This window comes from Dunckerocampus dactyliophorus, chromosome 17 (assembly GCF_027744805.1).
Source record: "Dunckerocampus dactyliophorus isolate RoL2022-P2 chromosome 17, RoL_Ddac_1.1, whole genome shotgun sequence".
Taxonomy (NCBI): Eukaryota; Metazoa; Chordata; class Actinopteri; order Syngnathiformes; family Syngnathidae; genus Dunckerocampus; species Dunckerocampus dactyliophorus.
Window position 1 is genome coordinate 9011692 of NC_072835.1, and position 22065 is coordinate 9033756.

The following is a 22065-nucleotide window of genomic DNA, read 5'->3' on the forward strand; positions in this document are numbered from 1 at the left end:
TCTTATTTCATTTACTCTTAGTCACTTGTCCACTACATGTTTGTACACATTCTCTTATTCTATTTTTCATCTAGTTTATTCTATGCTTTTTCTTTTTTCGGTACTTCTTTCTTTTCTGTTCCCCATCACTGCCCAAGCTGTTTTACTCCTATGTACTAATGTAATCAATGATCTTGTATTTAATGTAATTTATCTTGTCTTTTATGTATTGATTCACTTTCATTTGTCCCTGTTTTATTTGAAGAAGCTAATTTGACCACCTTACCTTATCGTACCAGCACCGCAGACTGAGCTGTCCACACATGCAGACACTTGAAGAACAGTCTTCCTTGCAAACACAGTACTGTTTTGGCACACAGAATAATAACCGCCATCACATCAGAAAGGAAGAAGCAAAAACACAGCTGAATTTCATTGCACCAATTCACCTGTAAGTGTGTTATGTTTCTATCAATGTTCATCGGGGAGGTGACGCAGTTTTCCAGGATGTACTTGTAGTCGTCTGGGTAAGCTTCTCCGTCCATGGAGTTGACGCAGGGAATGGCAACTCTCTCTTGCCCAAGAGCGATGTCACTGCATACAGACCACACACATTATGTTGCGGGTGCAGTTTGCTGCACGTTTATATATGCAAGTACCCTTCTCATGCTACAACATTATTAACATGAAAGCTAACCTCATCAGAGCCAAGGTGACGTCTAAACTTAGTGTTTTATCTTCATACCGCTACGCCACTACTATTAATAGGCATTCCTCTTACACCTCACATTGAAAAGGGAGGCACAGATCAATTTGAACCTGTGAAGGATTTTTCCCTGTGCTTGAGTGAGCCTGACGTTCTTGGCGTCCTTTTCTCTCTTGTGGGCTTGCAGGGCTGTGAAGGCTTTTGAGTTGTGGCCACAGCAGTCTGGAGGGGTTTCTCCCTCACGATTTTTAAGGAAAACATCCGCTCCTTGAGATAGGAAAAGCCTGGATGGTACAAAACCACAATTTTAGAAGAAGCACAAATTCAACAACCAGACAATTAGCTTAATTACAGCGGACCCCGCTTAAATCGGTCCTGTTTAGTCGCCAGCCTGTCTTAAGTCAACCAACTTATCAAGTCCCGGTCCAACATGTTCTTATTAATACTAAAAGTGCTTAAGCCAACGTGGACATATGTGGTTGACACAGGTTGAGTACTGTTTACTTCATAATTATGGCTAGGCAGCGTGAACACATCATTAAAACGTGCTCACATGACTTCTTGTTGAGTGCAAAGTATGCCTCAAAATAAAAGCATGGCAGTATAACCTGGATTCCACAGCAACAAAATGCACCCATTGAAATTTTGCACAAATGGACGAAAATGATGTGAACTGCCTGAGCTTAAAGAATCTTTAGATGAAATGCTAAAAGACAGAAGTTAAGTCCTACACTTGTACTAAAAATATGAAAAAAGGTCTTGGTAATAAAAGTTTTGGGAAATGGTGGTGGAAAAGGGACTAATAATAGCACCAATAATGATAAGCAAATCATAGCAATCACCAGGCACAATTAAAATATGGCCTCGAGTGACATTGTACTCGTAAATCTGCAAACATTTACACTTTTCATACATGACATAGGAGGGCAGGTCGATCCATATATCACCAGTATCAATACCAAGGGTAATGGTAATGGTTTAATTCATTTTGAACATGCACACAAGTTACACTGGAGTACATCACATAATACAATTTGCATTTCTACACATCCAAAAAGGAATAGGAAGAAGCCAAGCTTATTTATTCCTACCCCTCAGCCATTTTCAAATCGCAAATTTCAAATTGCAATATATTTGTTCACCTCCTGTATTCCAAATGTACTCTTTGCCAGTTGCAAATACATAACAAAATGATAAGGCAATATAACAATGCCCAGAATTGGAAGATGCTAGTTGATATTGGCAAGCAACTCATCTTTCCCCCAGAGATTGCAACCACCACCCTCAGGCCAGACTTGATGATATGGTCCCCTTCACTAAAGGTGGTATACATCATAGAGCTCACGATCCCATGAGAGGATCCCACTGAAGAGCCTTACGAACGAAAGAAACTGTGCTACACAGATCTGGCAGCAGATGCACAACAACGAGGATGGAAGGCCAAGGTCCATCCAGCTGAAGTAGGGTGCAGAGGTTTGGTGGCTTCCTCTACCATCAGGCTTATGGAAGACCTTGGCATTCATGGACAGGCTCTGCGACAGACAATAAGATCAGTCTCTGAAGCGGCCAAAAGAAGCAGCCAGTGGCTGTGGATCAAGCGCAAGGACGCTTGCTGGGCTCAAAGCAGAGGGGGGCACACATGCCTATCATCGAAACACCAATTAAGGAGGGTACCCACCTAAAGAAGTTTTAAACCCAATCCTTCCTTCCTGCCCTTACCCAAGGGTGGGGCGTGGGGGGAAGGGGGGAGGCTGAGTGACGACCCGGTGGGCAGGTCGGGACCTTACTGCCTAGCTCATCTCCCTCCACTTTCCAGCCACTACTTTATCATGAGTGGGCATGGGACACTGGCTCAGGCTTGATCACCTTGTAGTTGGCCGCCTTTGATGAGGGTGTCTAGTGTTGAAAGGCCGAAACACCCACTGATTCAAACGTACACTACTGATGATGTGTCCCAAAGTGTACATCCTTCCCATGGCTGAGATAACGTTCCCACGCCACTCTCAACATCCACGCCTCATGTGATTACCATCTATTGGCACAAAGGACATTTTCCATCAATACCTATGTATTTATGAACCATGTGGTGCAGGGTAGTATCCATATGGAATCGAGACTAGCATGGTGAGATCAATAGTTTTCTGTTGCCTTTATTTTCAGAAGTAGAAGTCTTGTTCATATTGTTACATAGTTATCCAGTCATCCCTCGTTTATTGCGGTTAATTGGTTCCAGACCAGACCGTGGTAAGTGAATTACTGTGATGTAGGATTCAATATTAATAAATTGACTATTTTTGTAGTTAGAGCACAGAAAACCTGCTTGTGACTTCCTACATATGTTTTTTTTTTTTACCATTACTAGAGCCATGGGGACATCAAATAACATCCCATAGGCACCTTTACACTCTTATTCACTGCAGGGACACAAGAGACAGCCACGGCTAGTGTGCAAACGAGTTAGCCTCCAATTTATTTATTCTAAACTTACGAAAGGGTTTCCAATGGAGTGGGGAAGCAAGACAAAGTAAAAAGCCAAAAAACTTGCTACTTACTACTCATTTTCTGTTTGGATCAAATCTTTTTCCTGTGCTTTATTCTGCTTATTTATTTATTCATTATTTATTTATTCAATGGTTGTGCAAAATTTCAAGTCAAAATCTAGATCTATATCGGCAATACTGGCCCTGTATTTACTTGGTATCAGATCGATACAAAATCTGTTGTATTGCCCACCCCAATACACAATGACATTAGTTTGAAAGTATTCACACAAGATAACAACTTACATGACACAATCCAGGCGATTTTCCCGCGCAGCTATGTGTAGAGGAGAGTCTCCATGGATGTTGACAGCCTGGAGATTACCGTGTGCATCAAGGAGCAGCTTGGCGATTTCAACACTGCCAGAGAAGGCTGCCCAGTGAAGACAGATGTTTTCTTCCTAAAATTCGGAATCAATCAAACCAAAAATGTTTGAGCTTGCAGTGCAAAGACTCCAAACACAGCGTGTCTTGAGCCAACCTTGTCTCTGATGCTGACGTCAGCTCCTTTGGACAGTAACAACTTGACCTGGTCCACATGTTTGTATTCTGTGGCCCAGATCATGGCCGTCCAACCGCCATCATCCTATTGGGGAAAAAAAGCATAACGATCACACAAGACGAGTTTGGATCAAGGAACGAAATTGAAAAATGTTTCCAGCCTTTGTTAGGAAATAAATAGAAATGACACAGCTACACTTTTGGTGCATACAGTACACGACCGAATGCTGCACATTTAAGCCTTTTTGATGGTAAACAACTTGCAGCAAGGTCAGACACCAAAGATGTCCTTAAGTCGATGCTGTTTTATTGTAACATACAACTGTTAACACAAAAATATGAGGATCAATCTTTTCTCATTGCTACAAGTCAGTGCATCGGGATGAGTCTTTTTAATGGATAAAGTTATTACATGATGTTATATTTCACTGACAGGTGGAGTTGCAGTTAACTGCGCTTTTAAATCAGTTGTCGGTTGTGCATGCCTTATAGCCACAGAATGCTGCTGGGGCATCAAGGAACTGAAAATCTCAGCATGACATAAAGGTTACTGACATACCCGTCAACATTTACATTACAAAATAAGGGAAATTTGGGTGCAACCATGTTATATTACTGACATGCTTGTTTTATTTTGAAGGCCTGACTTTACTGGCTCTAGGGCAGTGCTTCTCAAATAGTGGGACAGGACCCACTAGGGGTGGGCGAAGTGAACCCTTTGGGGGGGTGAGAGGCAGGGAGTACTTCCATAGTCAGTGCAGACCTGTCATGTACAAATTTGTCAACATGCAATTTGACCCTTGAATACGCGTGAATGCTTCACAGCACTCCATTTTGTGCATTTTCCTGCTTTCAGTTTTGAGTTCAGATGTAAAAATATGAGGAAAGTTGGTTCAGTTATATGAGTAGTTACTTGGTGAAAACGAGAGGGCTGATAAGTATGGTTACTTGAAAAAAAAACAAAACGGGAAAAATAAGAGAAACTAGGAAAAAAACGGCAAAATACAGTAGTTTCCCAGTGAAAACTACAGTTGACAGGTATGGTGACTGACCTGGCAATTTATGTTGACAAATCCCGTAGACAGAAGGTATTGAACTATGTCGTAATGACCAGACTTGGCCGCCAGGTGGAGAGATGTGAACCCTTCAACATCCTGGGAAGAGAATGCAGCATTGACCAGTTAGTCATTGGCAACTGTATAAATGTGCCTAAAACAAAGCATCAGCTATGACAGCAGGGTTATGTATTCATACTCAAAACATTTTTTCCTGGCCCGACCTTGTGCATGGCGCTAGCGCCAGCTCTCAGCAGATACATGACAGTCTCCATGTGGTTGTTCTCACACGCATCCATCAGTGGTGTTCGATGATCTTCGTCGCATGAGTCCAAGTTTGCGCCAGCCTGTAAATGGAGAAATGTCAGCGAATGTAAAATGACACCATCGCAGAACCAGAACACATATTTCAACCAGGGATTAAGCATTTAGCATGTGAAATTTATTATGTGAAATCCATGCATGAATGGCAAAAATCTTGGATCTTCATATGCAATTCATTTATTTAACTTGTCAGAATGTGCAAACCGAAAAACATCTGGATGAAAATTGGTTTGACATTACAGCTTTTGACCTTGCATGCACATAAATGTTCACATCAGATCAGACTTAAAGAAACAGGTTTCTGAAATGCTGAATTCAATGAAGACTTTAATAAGGGCATCCTTAGAAGAGTGCCCACCTATTACAGTAGAACCCCTCAATGGCGACACCCCTGGCCCTGACTAACGTCAGAAATTGAAACCGAAATTAACTACTTGACGTGGTTTTCCTCCATTTGCAGATGTTTTATTCTGATTTTTCTGTTTCCATATGATATTTTACAATCTTATCCAACAGAGCTGCTGAAACAACTATGTTGCATGTCTTGACTACAGTGACAATAAAGCTTCCATACGTGTGCAAATCTGTCCGGGTGGTTAACAATCCGAAAAAAAATAAATAGATGGCTGTCTTATGTTTGTTGCTGTTGTTGAATCCAGATAAATACTGCCATTCTGTCAGCAAAAGGGAAGTCACCGTGTGCACATTTTAATGCTGTGCGAGTAGATAACGCGTTAGCAATAATGTTGAGGTTAACAATACTACAACACATCAACATAAACCAGTGGTTCTCTATTTTCTGTCATGCCCCCACTGGGGGACAGAAATGTTTTTGCACCCCCCTGAATTGAAATACTATTGAGAAACTGATAATATCTATTTATTTATTTGTACTGTACAGACTGAACCCAAAAGTGAAACCAATTAAATGCGACAAAATTGAGAGCAGTGAAGCATACAAGCGTATTCAATAGTCAAACTGCATGCTGAGTACGACAAATTCATACATGTTGGCAAGTGTGCACTTATATTGAAAGTCCTCGCTGCCTCTTATGTCCCCCGACAATTCACTGCACCCCCCAGGGGGACCTGCTCCACTATTTGACAAAGGTTCCACTGGATTAAAAAAAATCCAGGTAGGTATACCAAGGAGACTGTAAGCAGAAAGTTCCATATTTTTTTTTTTTACATTCTGAAGTTGGTAAGTTTAATGTAACAGATGCTCTTTATTGTTTTCATCAACTTGAAAGTGAAGACAAAATCAGTCCAACCTTCAATCGCCACAGCATGACACAGAAAATAACTTGCTTACTAAGTTCTTACTTGCACAAGCATGTGGCAGATTTCCTTTTGTCCTCCCTCAGCTGCAGCATGAAGAGGGGTGCGCTTGTTCTGTGATTCCATCTTAAAGTTGGGGTCGATACCGTCCACTGCATAGTGCGTCATAAAAAAAGCACACAGGACACTCAGAAATACGCAGTACACTTGAACACCTCATCAGCACTTAGCGTACATTGCTTATTAGAACAAAGCGAGACAGAAGCTGAGTTATTCATTATACTATGTGTTCTATGAACAAATAACCCCCCCCCACACACACACACACATAATAAAAATAGTATCCCCTTGCTGGAATATTTCTAGTGTCCATCCATCCATCTTTTTCCGCTTATCAGAGGTCAGGTTGCAGGGGAAGCTGCCTAAGCAGGGAAACCCAGACTTCCCTCTCCCCCCCTACTTCGTCCAGCTCCTCCCTGTGGATCCCGAGGCATTCCCAGGCCAACTGAAAGACATAGTCTCTCCAACGTGTCCTGTCCTACCGATTGGACGTGCCCTGAACTCCGTCCAGGAGGCATCCTGACCAGATGTCAGAGCCACCACATCTGGCTTAATGCAGAGGAGCAGCAACGGTTCTACTCCGAGTTTCTCCCGGATGACAGTGCTTCTCACTTTATCTCTAAGGGAGAGCCCAGCCACCCTACGGAGAAAACTCATTTCGGCCGCATGTTCCAGCAATCTTGTCCTTCCAGTCACTACCCAAAGCGCTTGACCATAGATGAGGGTAGGAACATAGATCGAACGGTAAATTGAGAGCTTTGCCTTTCGGCTCAGTTTCGTCTTCACCACAACGGACCGATGCAGAGCCCGCATCACTGCAGACGCTGCCGTGTCTGTAGTGTCCCAACTCTAAATGAACCACGATCCATTCTTCGCAAAGACTAAGTCACCAATGTGTGGATGTTTTGTTTGGGCACTGTGATAACCAAGACTGTGTACAAAAAAACGAGACTCTATTTAAAAAAACAAAAGAAAATAGCAGCACAGCACAGGTGACATACCCAGCATGAGCACGACCTTCTTAAGTTCTCCTTGTTTGGCTGAGAGGTAAAGTTGCTTTGGGTGAAAACGCAGCTTCTTTGGCCTGATCAAAACAAAAAATAAAAACAATTCGAGGGTATCTCTTTTGACCATAAAACATTCCCACATTCAAACGACTAAAACATACTTCTCTGTGTTGAGAGCAAGCAGGACACTTTCAAGGGTTTCTCGTGGTGGTCCTTGGAGGACTGGAGATTGAGCTGTTGCTTCAGTACTGGCCTGCAGTACTGAGGTCCTGGAGGATCCGGGAAAAGCTGCATCTGAGTCGAGTCGAGGTTTCAAACCGGCGGAAAGAGAGCTGTCTGCACTGCCATTGACATCACACCCCGCATTCAAGCGTGAGGAGCTTGAAAAAAACAACAACAAAAGGGTCTTTTAATCCCAAAGCAGTTTCATTATTAGAAAACTAAAAATGCATGATTGGACAACACCACAGTTTCCCCACATTGGAATTGTTTATGATTAGATAAGTTGTTTAACAAAACTAGTTTATATTTTTCTTCTTCTATACACAATAACAACTGACCACAACTGTTTGACCACTTGGACAATCTAATCATATGTACCATGATTTAACTGACAGTGTCAGTGTATTAATCAGCATTTACTTCATTAAACAAATCTGTTAAAAAGGCAACTCAGCAGGTCATTTACCTGCCAGTGGTGGTGTCTGCTCTGCCCTCATGTGCTCCGGGCGTGGCTGGTCCATGAGTGATTGCAGGAGGTACAGTAGAGGTGGTGTCCGCCTTGGCGATAGTGACCTCCTTGGCCTTGCTGGCCTCCTCCCCGCAGTGGGGGCAGAAGCTTTGACCTTTTAGCACCGACGCACAGGCATGGTGGAAGCGGTGTGAAATGTTCACGTCTGGTTGGCACTCCATAAAGGTCCCCTGCACAGAAAAGGACAGTCTCAGAACAGAAGGGTACTTACTAAAAAAACTACACATCGAGTTGCAAAGCCTTCGTCCCGACAGTCAACACTCGCTGAGACGTTTGGTTTGACAAAGTAAATACAAACAGAAGAGAGCAAAATGGTGTGCGCACATAGAAAGTGTAGTTTCTTCCTTCTCAAAAAAAAAAAAAAAAAAAAAAAAAAAAAAAACAGTTGAAAAGCCAGCATTTCCAGAAACGTTTCACAGACAGTACAAATTGCCTGTGGGAAAATACATGTCACAAATGGCATTTCCACAACTTGAAAGATGACATATTAAAGGTAATATTGCATTAATATGGCATATTATTATACACTATTATTATTATAATTAGGGGGGCTCCGATCGATCAGCCAGCGATCAGTATCGGCCAATTTCCATGAAAAAGCACGGTATGCTTCTTAACGGCGGTCACCTTCGCCGATCAGCATCCAGCATCCAGCCTATAGCGTCTGACTCCCGCCCACTTTACCTTCACAAAGCCAAACCAGGCATGTCTGCCGTGTGAGACTTCCTGTCTTTGTGAGAGTGATAGAAGTTTTGCACCCTGCAAAACATGCCACGAAAAATATCTTGCACGTGCCCGTGCATGCGTGGCAGTCGAAGGTCTAAGGCGGATAGCCTGAAAAGTGGTTGGATTTGTCGGACTGGATGGCCGGCCATGAACGGCGGTGGAGGACACTGGTATGGCCGACGGCCTGAGGTCCTCCTGGAGCGTCATCAAGCTGCTCTTGCGTCCAAAGTCTCCTTAAAGAAGGCGCCTGATCCTCTAAGTTTCACCAGTGATTTTGAAAAGTAAGTCAAATATGTTTTTGTCTAAATTTTATGGTTCCCCTTTCATATCATATAGCCCAGGGGTCACCAACATGGTGCTTGCGGGCACCTGGGAGCCCCCTACAACCACATGAGACACCTGCAATCCTGCTTTTCTTTCAGGTTTGCAGTTAATAATGTGAGAACACTAGAATGAAATGCATTCTGAAATACAAAATATGAAGTGTGGATGCCAGCATTTTGTTACTGTTCTAGTACAACAAGCATATTCGCTTTGTTTGGGTTGAAACAAGCTATGAAAATAAATATGACAAAAATGAGTAGCTCTTTCATTTTGTAAAAGAAGCTCTCACAAGAAAAAACACTGGTGACCCCAAAAGTACATTTAAAAATGTACTTTTAATCTATGTGATGGGTATTGGTATTGCTTTTGGTATCGGCTCATGGATTTCACTCATGGATAATCAGTATCAGCAACATCCCTAATTCAGTTAAATAAAAAAGTTATTTTGTCATTGTACTTTTCCTAAAATTAATGTTTAAAATCTCGTCTTGTCTCATCCTCGTGGACCAAATCTCATGCATCGTCTCATCCTGTGAGTTGGGTGTGTCGTGACACCCCTACCTGCAATACATTTGGATACACAAAATGAGAATGGTTGATGATAAAATATTTTCTTGAAAGAGTTTGTTGACATCGTTTTCCTCCATTTGTGCATATTTTTGTTTTTGTACTTCTGTTTTCATATGATATTCTATGCTGTGGTAATCTCTAATTTTGTTAGCTATCATAGTAAAAATCCAAGTTAATACTGCCCTGCTTTTATTTTGAAGCTTACTTTGCACTGAACAGGTGGTCACTGTGTGCACGTGTTAACGCTGTGTAACTAGACAGTAGTTATGCTGCTGTTGTTATTTCACACTGCTTAGGGATAATGATGAAGTTAAGAATACTACAACGCATGTCAACATAAACTGACCCACTGTTCATAGAAATTACTCCCAAATTTAATAGCGGTGATCCAGGTACTGTATGTCCACATCTACTTGAACTTGAGTTGGTCAACATAGACGAGTTCCACTGGGTTGCACTGTATTTACTAAAAAAAAAAAAAGTGGCACGGTAATTTAGCATAATATCTCGACTGCCAAATAAGCAGCCATGAAAACTGTTTTTGTACGTTTTATTATGTTGCTCACTGATCAGGATTTAATGGCGATAAAGAAAATGCACTCACTTCTGGCATTTCATCGCTGTCACAGATAAAACAACATGGAAGAAAATGAGATACCCAACTACAGATGCTGTTGAATGTATCTCCCATAATTGTATTGTATCAGCATTTCAGTGAGATGAACTGGATGAAAAAAGAGCAAAGTGACCAGGTACTCACAGCCCTGCAGAAGAAGCCGCAGCCAGGACAGCACTGGTGCTTTACCATGCCATTACGGTGGTCCTCACAAAGTACCAGCAGCTGAACAGAGTTGGAAGGCCGCATCATCTCATGTTTCAAGACAGCACTTTGGCAACGGCTGAGTTGTCCATCAACGCTCTCGGTAGCCATACACTTCCTGTCTGCCAGGATGAGAATCTCCCGACTCTTGGGGGTCTCCATGCGGCAGCTGCACAGTGGAAGCTCCTGAGCCTCCTCCATTGTTGACCTTGAAGTGTCTGTAATGACCAATGAGTAATTGAGTAATTTTACCTTTTTCATAATAGAGTTGATCCCCACACATTCGCAATTCAGCATCCACAATCCTGCAAATTTTTTGGACCAATTTTTTTCCTGTGAAAATAGCCTGTTTATTAGGGAAACACATCTCATTCCCCATGAGTCGGCCATAATTTACGTATAAATACGTCACGACATAGGTAAAATGCACAGCCTATGTATCGCTGTCAAAAACAAAATCACGCAGGTTTTACATGTTTATGTCCTTACGCTTCACTGATAATGTTTTTTCATCAAGCCTTAAGATTGTGCACTTTCGTCAGCGGCCCTTGAATGCACGGCGTCTTCGCAGGCTTTCAAAACACCGTCGTAGCGATGCTGGCATTTCAGGAGACTGATAAGGTTTGATGTGTTGAAGCTTGATGTTTTATTCCTCTCATCGTAGAATGTTTTTGCACAGCATTTGGTGCAACTACTGTACCACATGAAATGACTGAAGCAGTGAAGAAGTCCCACACGATCAACACCATGTTTGTTTACAGCTCACTGTAAACAGGCGAAGTTTACGACAGGCCGTTACTAGCATGTCACTAGTAGGAGAAAAGGTGAGCATCATTTGCTCATCAAAAACCCACCGACAACACAGTAAGGGCAATCTCACCTCATCGGAGCACTTTTTTTTTGTTTTTGTTTTTAAATCAGTTATCTCATTTTTTTGTGTTATTTGCATTAGCCGTATGATGTTATAATTCCTCATATCGGCCCGATATTAGCAGTCCAATATTTATTGTGCACCTCTAAGTGAGTACCTAAAACATTTTACAATTTAAAAGGTGTTTAATAAATGTGTGAGGCAGATTTATTGAAGAAAGACAGGGGAGGTTCTGGAGGTCATTTTTTTTGGACATGATTTTTCACCATTCGCTGGTGGTCCCTGAACGTAACTTATATGAAAAGCAGGGTTGTATTGCCAATATTTTACACAATGAATTACTATACACATGAATTTCACATGTTTGAAATCATAGTAAACTGGAGGGTAAAAACGCCACATTTGAAACATTTACATGTATTTGCGAGCTCACCTTTGCCTTCTGAAGGAACATCAGGCTTACAGAGTTTGGCAGGTGGTATCTGCGCATGCTCCTTAAGATCTTCTGTGTTGGTCGGAACTGAAGATGGAGGCTGAATTGAGGACTCCGGTTCTGAGTAGACCAGTAAGTTTTGAGTAGTAAACAAACACAAACCAAAGTACAAATGATACCATAATTCAATTCAATAGGGAAGTGGAAAAAAAACTATTAATTTAATCACTAAAAGAATTGAGAAAAATCTTGCAATCCAGTATTATCTTGTGTTTGGCCAAAGTTGATGAAGAGTAATGCAAGTACAAGATCGAACAAGGATTTATCTCTATTGATGATCAAATTCTCAGGAAATAAAGGTTTTACGGGGATGATGGTCAGTAAACTTTAATTAATAAATATCAGGCCTTACAGCAGTAACAGCACAGGAAACTCTTCTGATTACATTACCGTCATAATAACTGAGGAAGTGAATGAAGATGACAATGTGATGTCCCTACAAAGACATCACTAATAGCAGTGAGTAAAATATACAAATCCCCCTCAACGAGAACAGTTGTTTTCTTGCTTTGATAGAGCAAAAATAAAATAAAATAAAAAAAAATCACCCCCCTTTGCCCCCTCCTCCTGATTTCTTATTTTTTGCATGCTTTTCACAAACCTACATGGTCCTGTATGAAAAAGTGATTGACCCCTAAACCTGATAACTTGGGCCACCCTTAGCAGCAACAACTGCAGTCAAGCGTTTACGATAACTTGCAATGAGTCTCTTACAGTGCCATGGAGGAATTTTGGCCCACTCATCTTTGCAGAATTGTTGTAATTCAGCCAAATTGGAGGGTTTTTGAACTGCCTTTTTAAGGTCATGCCACAGCATCTCAATAGGATTCAGGTCAGGACTTTGACTAGGCCACTCCAAAGTCTTCATTTTGTTCTTCTTCAGCCATTTTGTTCTTCTTCAGGTGGACTTGCTGGTGTGTTTTGGATCATTGTCCTGCAGAACCCAAGTTGGTTTCAGCTTGAGGTCAGGAACAGATGGCCAGACATTCTTCTTCAGGATTTTTTGGTAGACAGCAGAATTCATGGTTGCGTTTATCACAGCAAGTCTTCCAGGTCCTGAAGCAGCAAAACAGCCCCAGGCCATCCTAGTACCTCCACCATATTTTACTGTTGGTATGATGTTCTTTTTCTGAAATGCTGCATTACTTTCACGCCAGATGTAATGGGACACACACCTTCCAAAAAGTTCAACTTTTATCTCGTCGGTATTTTCCCAAAGGTCTTGTGGACCATCAAAATGTTTTCTGGCAAAATTGAGATGAGCCTTAATGTTGTTCTTGTTCAGCAGTGGTTTTTGTCTTGGAACTTTGCCATGTAGGCCGTTTTTGCCCAGTGTCTTTCTTATGGTGGAGTCATGAACACTGACCTTAACTGAGGCAAGTGAGGCCTGCAGTTCTTTGGATGTTGTTGTGGGGTCTTTTGTGACCTCTTGGATGAGTCATTGCTGCACTCTTGGGGTAATTTTGGTTGGCCGGCCACTCTTGAGAAGGTTCACCACTGTCCCATGTTTTCAGCATTTGTGGATAATCACTGTGGTTCGCTGGAGCCCCAAAGCTTTAGAAATGGCTTTATAGCCTTTTCCAGACTGATAGATCTCAATTAGGTTAAGTTATGTTTTAACAGGGGAGGGGGGCAATTACTTTTTCCACACAGGGTCATGTAAGTTTGGATGTTTTTTCTCCTTTAATAACAAACTGACTAATATTTAAATTAGTTTGATGATCTAAAACATTTAAGTGTGACAAACATGCAAAAAATAAGACATCAGAAAGGAGGCAAAATCTTTTCACACTACGGTAATACAAAAATACCCCTATTGTAATTTCAGTTGCAAAGAGCCAATGGATGGATTCTCTTAATACCAGCCAACATACAAGAGCGAATGAGCTGGGTGATAGGTATACAGGTGTGAGTAGTTCTTACCTGTGACTTTTACCCTCTTCTTGCGCTTCCTGGACGGCCGGAGCCACGCATCGTCTGCTTTTGTTTTCTTTTTCAACTTCTTCTTGAGACTAGACTCTGTGCTCTGAGGCAGACAGATAGGAGTTCAGTCATGGGACGATTTCAGTACTGGATAAAGAGAAAATTGTCTGAAGCAAGAGGATAAAAAGCATTCCATTGCTTTAAGCTGGAACTTACCAAGTCTGACTCAGTGCCCTCCTCCTCAGCCTCTACTCCAGATTCGTCAGAATCTTGCTCATTCTCCGCCTGAGTTTAAGTCCCAATATTGTCAACAGATACTAAAACTGTGTTTATTTATTTACTTGGATTAAATCAGTTTTTTTTAGCATAAAGCATTTATTGGAAGGAGGCGTCCTTTATGTTCAAACCTGAGAGACGGATTCAGATGTTGGACTCGCTTCATGGACAGCAGTGATGAGTTCCTCTCCTCGCTGCTGCTGCTGCTGTTCTTCCTCCTCATCAGAGTCCACCTCATCTGACTCCTCCTCCTCGTCGTCCTCCTCCTCAGATGCACAATCAACCTTGTCGCCATTGATGTTTGTCTGAGACGTAAGACAAGACTACTATATACCCTGAAATAAAAAAATCTACAACTGTCGTCTTGTAGATGGGCTGGGGCAAGTTAGGAATAAAATCACAGCTATTTTAGCTATGTGCATGAAAGACTGCTGTCAAAATGAACACCCCTTAAAACTACAACTACTACATACACACCTGCTCTGCCAGAGAATAAGAAGATGTCGCTGGAGGGATCAGTGTTGCCAGCTTTATATTATATTTAGCGAGCATTCATAGATTGTCTTATTCAAAAAAGCAATTCGTGACAAATGAAAACATGAAAGCACATGTCACTCTTCCCATAGAGCAGCGGGTCCTATTGTGCCCCCCACCAAAAAACAGTCACTGTCTCTGTCTTGCTTGTGACAAAAAAAAAGACACACAAAAAAGAGACAGAAGAAAGCTCATATGTATTTCTAAACATTTGCTTTACTTTTCATGCTTTTTGCTCACTTTTTGTCTCTCCACAGCGTCCATAAAAATGACATGCACATGCGTCATAGCCAGTTAAGATGACAGATGACAGCACTCTTCTGGATTCATAAAAGTAGCAGTCTTTTTCCCCTGCAAATAGCGCCGTCAAACCACTTTCTATTTAAAACAAACTATTCCATCCATCCATTTTCTATGCCACTTATCCTCACTAGGGTCATGGGCGTGGGCATGCTGGAGCCTATCCCAGCTGACTTTTGGGCGAGAGGCGGGGTACACCCTGGACTAGTCGCCAGCCAATGGCAGGGCACTTACAGACAAACTAACCAATTAACCTAACATGCATATTTTTGGAATGTGGGAGGAAACCGGAGGACCCGGAGAAAACCCACGCACGCATGAGGAGAACATGCAAACTCCACACGGAGATGTAAAACAAACTAATGATTTACAATTTAAAAGCCGAAAAACATCTGCAAATAGGCGGCGATCTAACGTATATTGAACACGTGGGGGAAAAACATGGAACGGTGGAACTGAATTAAGATTTATTCACGTTTAGAAATTATAATCACTTGTTAACATTTTTTGAGGGACGTGTCGGCTACAAACCTCTGGGTTCTTGGCATCTGGTTGCGCATCCTTAAACATTTCCAGCAATGTCCTCTGCCTCAGAATTTTTGGTTTCTTCCTGGGAACCAGGTTGTAAATTCCCATTCTTCTCTTCTTCTTACGGGGCGACAACCCTCCTGTCAACGAGCCTACATCAAGAGACATGATGTACACAAAGATAGGTTACGCTAAAACCCAAGTAAAGCAAAATCTCCTAGGGTTTTTAATGGGTATGATTTGCTCCTCCAACCTGACAGGCTGTGTTGGAGCTTAGCTGGCGCTGAAGTCAGCGGAGGTGAAGATACTGGAGGAATTGCTGGTGAAGGTGACAAAGGATTCTGAGGTAGATGGTTCTCCGTTGAGTGCTGCTGTGAGGGTTTTGATGCGTCGGATGCTACCACAGTCTCCATTTTGGCGTTCTGTGCTTCTCTTAGTTCTCTCTTGAGAAGCTGTCGGTGACAAAAACAGAAACTGTGCAGGCAATGTCGGACTGAAGAGCAGTAGAAAGACAAGATGTCATTTGAAATGTGATGACATACACTATTGTAACCAACATTGCATTTTGCCAATAGTACCAAACATTTACAGGACAAAACACAAAATCAAAAGGAAAAGCGATAGAAAAGAGCAATGACTTGCCAAATAAACATCTTGGCAATAATGGTCTTTTCTATCGACTGGTAAATGTACAGTACATATATACTTATATCTATAAGGACATACTGTACAGTTGAGCATGTTTATGCATTGTCGAAAACAAACATTTTAAGTAACATCTTGTCTAGTCCAGGATAATTAGTAGTAGACAAAAACATTCCCAAAGAAGTGTCAGTGTCAGTTTCTTTGTTGAAGCAGAGCCTGTCAAGTCCGTAACAACAGCCATAGACAGTGGATCCCCGCATATTCGCCATTTAGCATTCACGCCCCGCAAATTCTTTTTAAACAAAAAAATATTATCCACTGAAAATAGGCAATTGTTTCAGCAGGAAACACATCTCAATTTATCTGTACAGCATACATGGACTAAAAAACCCCCACAATTTTTACATGTTTATTTATGTCTTTATGCTTTTTACCACCTGAAAAACATTGCCAGAATAGTGTCTTAGAGAGACTAATCCATGCCTGTGTCTCCAGCAGGCTACTGTAACAGCCTTCTCACCGGGCTCTCTAAACGAGCTGTAAAACAGCTTCAGTACATCCAGAGTGCTGCTGCTTGACTACTGACTAGAACCAGGAAATAAGACCTTATTAGTCCAGTGCTTAGATCTCTGCACTGGCTTCCTGTCGCTCAGAGGATAGACTTTAAAACAGCTTTGCTTGTGAGTCTTTTCTTGGTCTTGCACCAAAGTACGTCTCTGAAATGTTAGAGCCACATGAACCATCTCGGGATCTGTTCCAAACCAGGCTGAAAATGCTTCTATTTAACTGTGCATACTGTATGACAACTGAAAGTATTTTATCTGCACTCTTCACTTTACATTTTTTTGTTTTATGGAATGACAAATCAGCAAAAATGGAAAACAACAGCAGTGATTTTGCATGAATAAAGTTGGAATATCAGGAAAATAATGTCATAATATTAAGGGAAAACTTTTTTTAAAAGTTTTTTAAAGTTAAAGTTTTTAATTTATGAGAATAAAGTCGTAATAAAACAGAATTATTAAAATAAATAATTAATATAATTAAAAATTAAATTAAAATGGATTAAAGTTGAAATATGAAAGAAAAAAAGTTATTTTCTAAAGTTGTCATATGAGCAACACCACAAAAAATAAAGTTGCAATTTTTGGAAAATTAGGTTGCAAAAAAGTTATAATATGAGAATAAAGGCAAAATATTATGGGAATAAAGTCATAATAAAATCATTACAAGTTTTAAATATTTGTCAAATTTAAAAAACAAAATCAACAAAAGAAAAATGTAATAAAGGAGAAAATGTTTATGCTAATAATACACTTTTTCACCTACAGGTATATCACAAAGCTGGGATGCAGGCTGTTTTTTAAAAAAGCATATACAGCTTTGTAGCATATCTACATGGGTTCACAAAATGAAAAATATCAAAAGTGGCCCCTCCAATCTTTGATTTTTCAGTCAGCGGACCTCGATAGAAAAAGTTTGGACACCCCTAAGCTACATGACAACTCTGACTCCATCTATCGTCAATTATCTTACATTATCATTCATTAGTGGTGGTGAGTACCTATACATTTTATACATTCAATGTGTTTAGTAAGTGTGTGATACAGATTTGGGGATTCAACCTGGATTGTGTCACGAGTGAACAGTGGCAATTGAAGAGAAAATGGGATGGATTCTGGAGCTGAACCCAATGTCATAAGAACAACAGTCACTTTTATTGCAAATGTTGATGTGAAATCAGAGGACAACGTCAATGTTAAGCTAGCAGGAGGTTTTGGAGGGGGATGAGCGAGCCTTGTGCCAACAACAGACATTTTTGTGGGTGTATCAATTAAAGGTCTTTTTACTGTTACAATGTTAAATACTATTTTTAATCGGTAGAAAAATGTTTTCCGCTGTGTTGTGAATAACCCTCTGTTGTACGAAGGGCTACATTGAAAATATAGTAATTATACTATCAGCAAAAGTTGGAAATATCACAAAAATAAAGTCAAAAAAATTACAGAATACATGTTTTTTAGCAAGCAGTAAATACTGTATCTAACAATAATACTATTATAAGCATAAGTGGAAAAGTGGTAAAGCTGACTGAGTGTCTCACTTTATTCTTTAGAGTACTCATTACTCAATCACCATTCAGAAATGTTTTTAAGACTTATTTAATGATATTATGCAATTAAGGGTAGCCAGGTCACTAGAGAGCAAACCCTCCAAACCCTGTTGCTAACTTGACTTTGATGTTCTCCTCTGATTTCTAAACATTAGTAATAAAAGTGACTGTTTAGATTATTAGATTCGATACAGCTCCAGAACCCTCCCCCTCTCTCTTCAATTGCCCTTGTTCACTCGCCTCACAATCCAAGTTTAAGCCCTAAGTGTGTCCTCACACACTTAGTAAACACATTTAAAGTACAAAGTGTATAGCTACCCACCACGAAGGAATGATATGTATAATGATCAGTGGACATATAGAATGGGAGTCAACAGTGTAGCCAGTCACAGCACGCAGTTACGGTGTGTCCAAGGACGATCGAACAAAGCCGAAAAAAAATTATCAGTAGGGGTGAACACCGATCTTTAAAAAGCCTGACCTGTAACAGGTATGCTGGACAGCATACACTTTCAATGTGCCAATCTTATTTTGCTGAAAAACATTGAATACCACCTGTGAAACAATACAAACTTACTGCACGAGGTAGTTCTCTCAAATATAAAGAAAAAGTTTCGAAAATTACTGTCCAAACCAGTACATTATATCAGTTCCTATAGTCTTTTATTTTTCAAATGTTAAAAGCAAACAAAACTTGCACAACACGTTACGCTGCGACTGAAAACGGCTGGTCCTCCATTGGCATGAACTAATTTACCTCGTAGCAGCTTTGCCCTTTTTCATGGATCGATAGGTGCACTATAAACATAAACATGTAAAAATTGCATCCTTTCTAACAATGATACATGTATGCTGTACATTTTATCTGCATTATCACAAATACAAAAATGATTACCGACTTATGGTGACTGAGATGTGTTTTCTGTGGAAAAACGACCAAAAACCCACAAATTTGCAGTGCTGTAAATGATGAATCACAAAAGTGCGGGGATCCACTGTACAGATATTAGGATTTTACTCTCGTAACATTGCAACTTTTCTCCTTTCAGTGAATAGCAGAGATGTTATTTGTGCAATCAGCCCAATCAAGCCAATACAATTATGTCCAATGTGAGTGTGTGTCAACCTCTGACCACAACTGTATAAACACAAAACACTAACATGTCAAATGTACACAGCTGCTATCTCCCATTCATTATGCTAGTATCCAAGTGCAAAATGACTGAAAAGTTGAATATCTTTCCCGGTATCATTTACCTTTTGTTCGAGAGTCACGGCCGGTCTGGACATGGTTTTTCGGGCTCTGTGTATCGTGATAGGTGCTGAAGATGCGGTAGTTGGGGCTGCGCCATTTTTAGAGTATAATGTCTCCTGCCCCAATGTAGTCCCAATAATAGGGTCAGTCATTAGTGTGCCTAAAGTCTGTGCAGGCCCAGAGGCTGAGGGAGGGGGTGCTTTGGTCATGTGTACAGCTGTGGTGGAACTTGAAGGTGACCTGTTAGTCCTATGAGGGGGCACTGCCAAATCAGGCGTGGTTTCAGGTCCGTCCTCCTGCTGCGGCTTAGCGAGAATGAATCCATTGCTTCCAGTGACGGAACCATGTGGTGTCTCCGTGTCCGACATGCCATTCTCATTTACCAGCAATACGGTCTTGGTGTAGCCTGTTGCAGAGCTGTGTGTCGGGCTGCTGTGCCTTGTGTTGTCACATTCAGTGCCATTTACGATTGCTTCTGCCCCGGGGGAAGAGGTCAATCGGTCCATTACCTTTATGTCGCCATCTGGGTAAAACAACCAAAGATGAACATCAGATTACAAACTAGGGCTGTGACTAACAATTATTTTCTTAGTCGATTAATCTGAAGCTTGTTGTTTCAATGAATCGAGTAATCGGTTAGGCCTTAGATGGACGTCTATGACAGTCCTAATAATAATAGTAATAATAGCCTTAAGAATTGTAATTATTCCATACATACAACTGAAACACTGTAGCAGTACAATTATCGTATTTTATTATCATTTTCAAGAGATGAGAGTTAATGCATTATGTTAGTGACCATTTTTGAGCAAAATTCTACTAAATTTTGTTCATTTCAAACAACTTAATCCCAAAGGGTAGTTTAGTTTCCAGTTGTTAAACATAAAGACAAAGAGTATTTGCATTAAATCAACATATCACTGGCAATCAATTGTGTAGTTACCGTAACTACCCAACATTTAAAAAGAAGCGATGTCGCTTTTAATAAGATTCACATCTATTCGTTTTCCTCAAAGTGGCAAAATAACACCCTACCAATGGCATTAAAAAAATTAGAAGAATGTGGGTCATGACTTTTTTTTTCTTTCCCCTCTACAGAAAGCTTGATTTAGTTTCCCATGAGGTTCAAAAACAATGAGAAGCTTTAATTTTGGTGGGTCGGTATCACATAATCAATGTTGGCTGTAACAACATCACTAAGGCTGTCGTTTTTCAGTAACAGGAATGTTAGTGTCGTTCCGGTTACAGACAGTGGAATGTGACGCGGTATTAAGCACTGATATCTACAGTCGTCCCTCCTTTAGAGCAGTTAATTGGTTCCAGACCGCGATCAATGAATTTATATATAGGATTCCATGTTAATTAATTGAATACTTTCATAGTTAGAGCATAGAAAACCTGTTTATGACTTTCTAAATATGTTATAATATAACATTAGGGGCCTGTACACATGAACCCTGAGCGCAGGCTTGCTTTTCTGGATAAAATCCACTGCTGCATTTGGCCACCAATGAATCATAAAATGTTGCTGCTTCTATTCCCCCTTTGCAGCCAGACTAAGCTTCTTTCACTATTGTCCGTAATGGAGCTGTGGTCCAGGCCCACCCTACCTGAATTGTATTCAAGTGGGCAGATAAAGCAGAAGTGCCGGCTTTATTGATGATCTGTGACCACTGCCAGTGCAGTTTCTATGCTGCTGGGCCTGCTGAGTGGCCCAGTCTCCTCATCACTTTGATACCTGCCTACAATACAGTACAGTATAGTATGTAGTATATACACATTCACGCCTATGGGCAATTTTGAGTCTCCATGCATGATTTTGGGTTGTGGGAGGAAGCCGGAGTAACATGAAAACTCCTCACAGAGATGTTCCAACGAAGATCGGATCTTCTGACTGTGAGGCCGCTAAAAACACGGCCACCGTGCTGCCCAAAATTAGAATATGCAACTTTAAATATACCCAAATGATACCTGTCTCTCCATTGTTTGCCGGGTCCAGTCCCTCTTTATTAGATGGCTCTTCGCCTTTGCAAATGCTCCCTTTGGCAAGACCAGTGGGCTATTGGGGAAAAAAAAAACACACACACACATTTATCAGGACAAACTTGTAATTTGTGGGTGATCCACTGATTATCGGATCTGTGTCTGTGTAAATCAGTGATTCCCAAACAGGGGTAGGCGTACGGGTTGGTGTACCCCTAGCGGTACGCGAACAAATTACAAGGGGTACGTGGAAACGTTTAATTTCCAAGATGATAAGTAAATATTCTCTATTGTCATTTCATATTAACCCAGACAATAAAATTTTCCCCAGGGAGACAATAACCTGTGGCACAGCTGCGCCAAAATCTTACCAATCTTAACAAAACCTTTCTACTTTTGGAGAATTATCAACACGTATGACTCAGGGGGTACTCGTGGTGTGAAAAATGGCTCTGGGGGTACACGAGACAATAAAAGGTTGCAACACTGGTGTAATTGATTGC

The 22065-nt window shown here is 40.9% G+C and overlaps 1 protein-coding gene across 3 annotated transcripts in view; it reads right to left on the reverse strand.

The window, feature by feature from the left end:
* ehmt1b (euchromatic histone-lysine N-methyltransferase 1b) overlaps positions 1 to 22065 on the reverse strand; it is a 39005-nt gene that overhangs the window by 8644 nt on the left and 8296 nt on the right. For 2 of the 3 annotated variants that reach the window (XM_054757046.1, XM_054757044.1), the window contains exons 2-21: positions 21551 to 21638; positions 19582 to 20102; positions 15820 to 16018; positions 15570 to 15718; positions 14336 to 14509; positions 14145 to 14213; positions 13929 to 14031; positions 11946 to 12065; positions 10582 to 10859; positions 8139 to 8371; positions 7612 to 7830; positions 7445 to 7527; positions 6429 to 6535; positions 5006 to 5128; positions 4779 to 4880; positions 3707 to 3811; positions 3472 to 3626; positions 799 to 969; positions 429 to 573; positions 266 to 343 (exon numbers count right to left, since the gene is read on the reverse strand). In XM_054757046.1, the coding sequence (XP_054613021.1) occupies positions 266 to 343; positions 429 to 573; positions 799 to 969; positions 3472 to 3626; positions 3707 to 3811; positions 4779 to 4880; positions 5006 to 5128; positions 6429 to 6535; positions 7445 to 7527; positions 7612 to 7830; positions 8139 to 8371; positions 10582 to 10859; positions 11946 to 12065; positions 13929 to 14031; positions 14145 to 14213; positions 14336 to 14509; positions 15570 to 15718; positions 15820 to 16018; positions 19582 to 20102; positions 21551 to 21638 (3222 nt within the window). Of the gene's footprint in view, positions 1 to 265; positions 344 to 428; positions 574 to 767; positions 970 to 3471; positions 3627 to 3706; positions 3812 to 4778; positions 4881 to 5005; positions 5129 to 6428; positions 6536 to 7444; positions 7528 to 7611; positions 7831 to 8138; positions 8372 to 10581; positions 10860 to 11945; positions 12066 to 13928; positions 14032 to 14144; positions 14214 to 14335; positions 14510 to 15569; positions 15719 to 15819; positions 16019 to 19581; positions 20103 to 21550; positions 21639 to 22065 lie in introns of those variants that run through there. The other variant, XM_054757047.1, reaches the window with a different exon arrangement.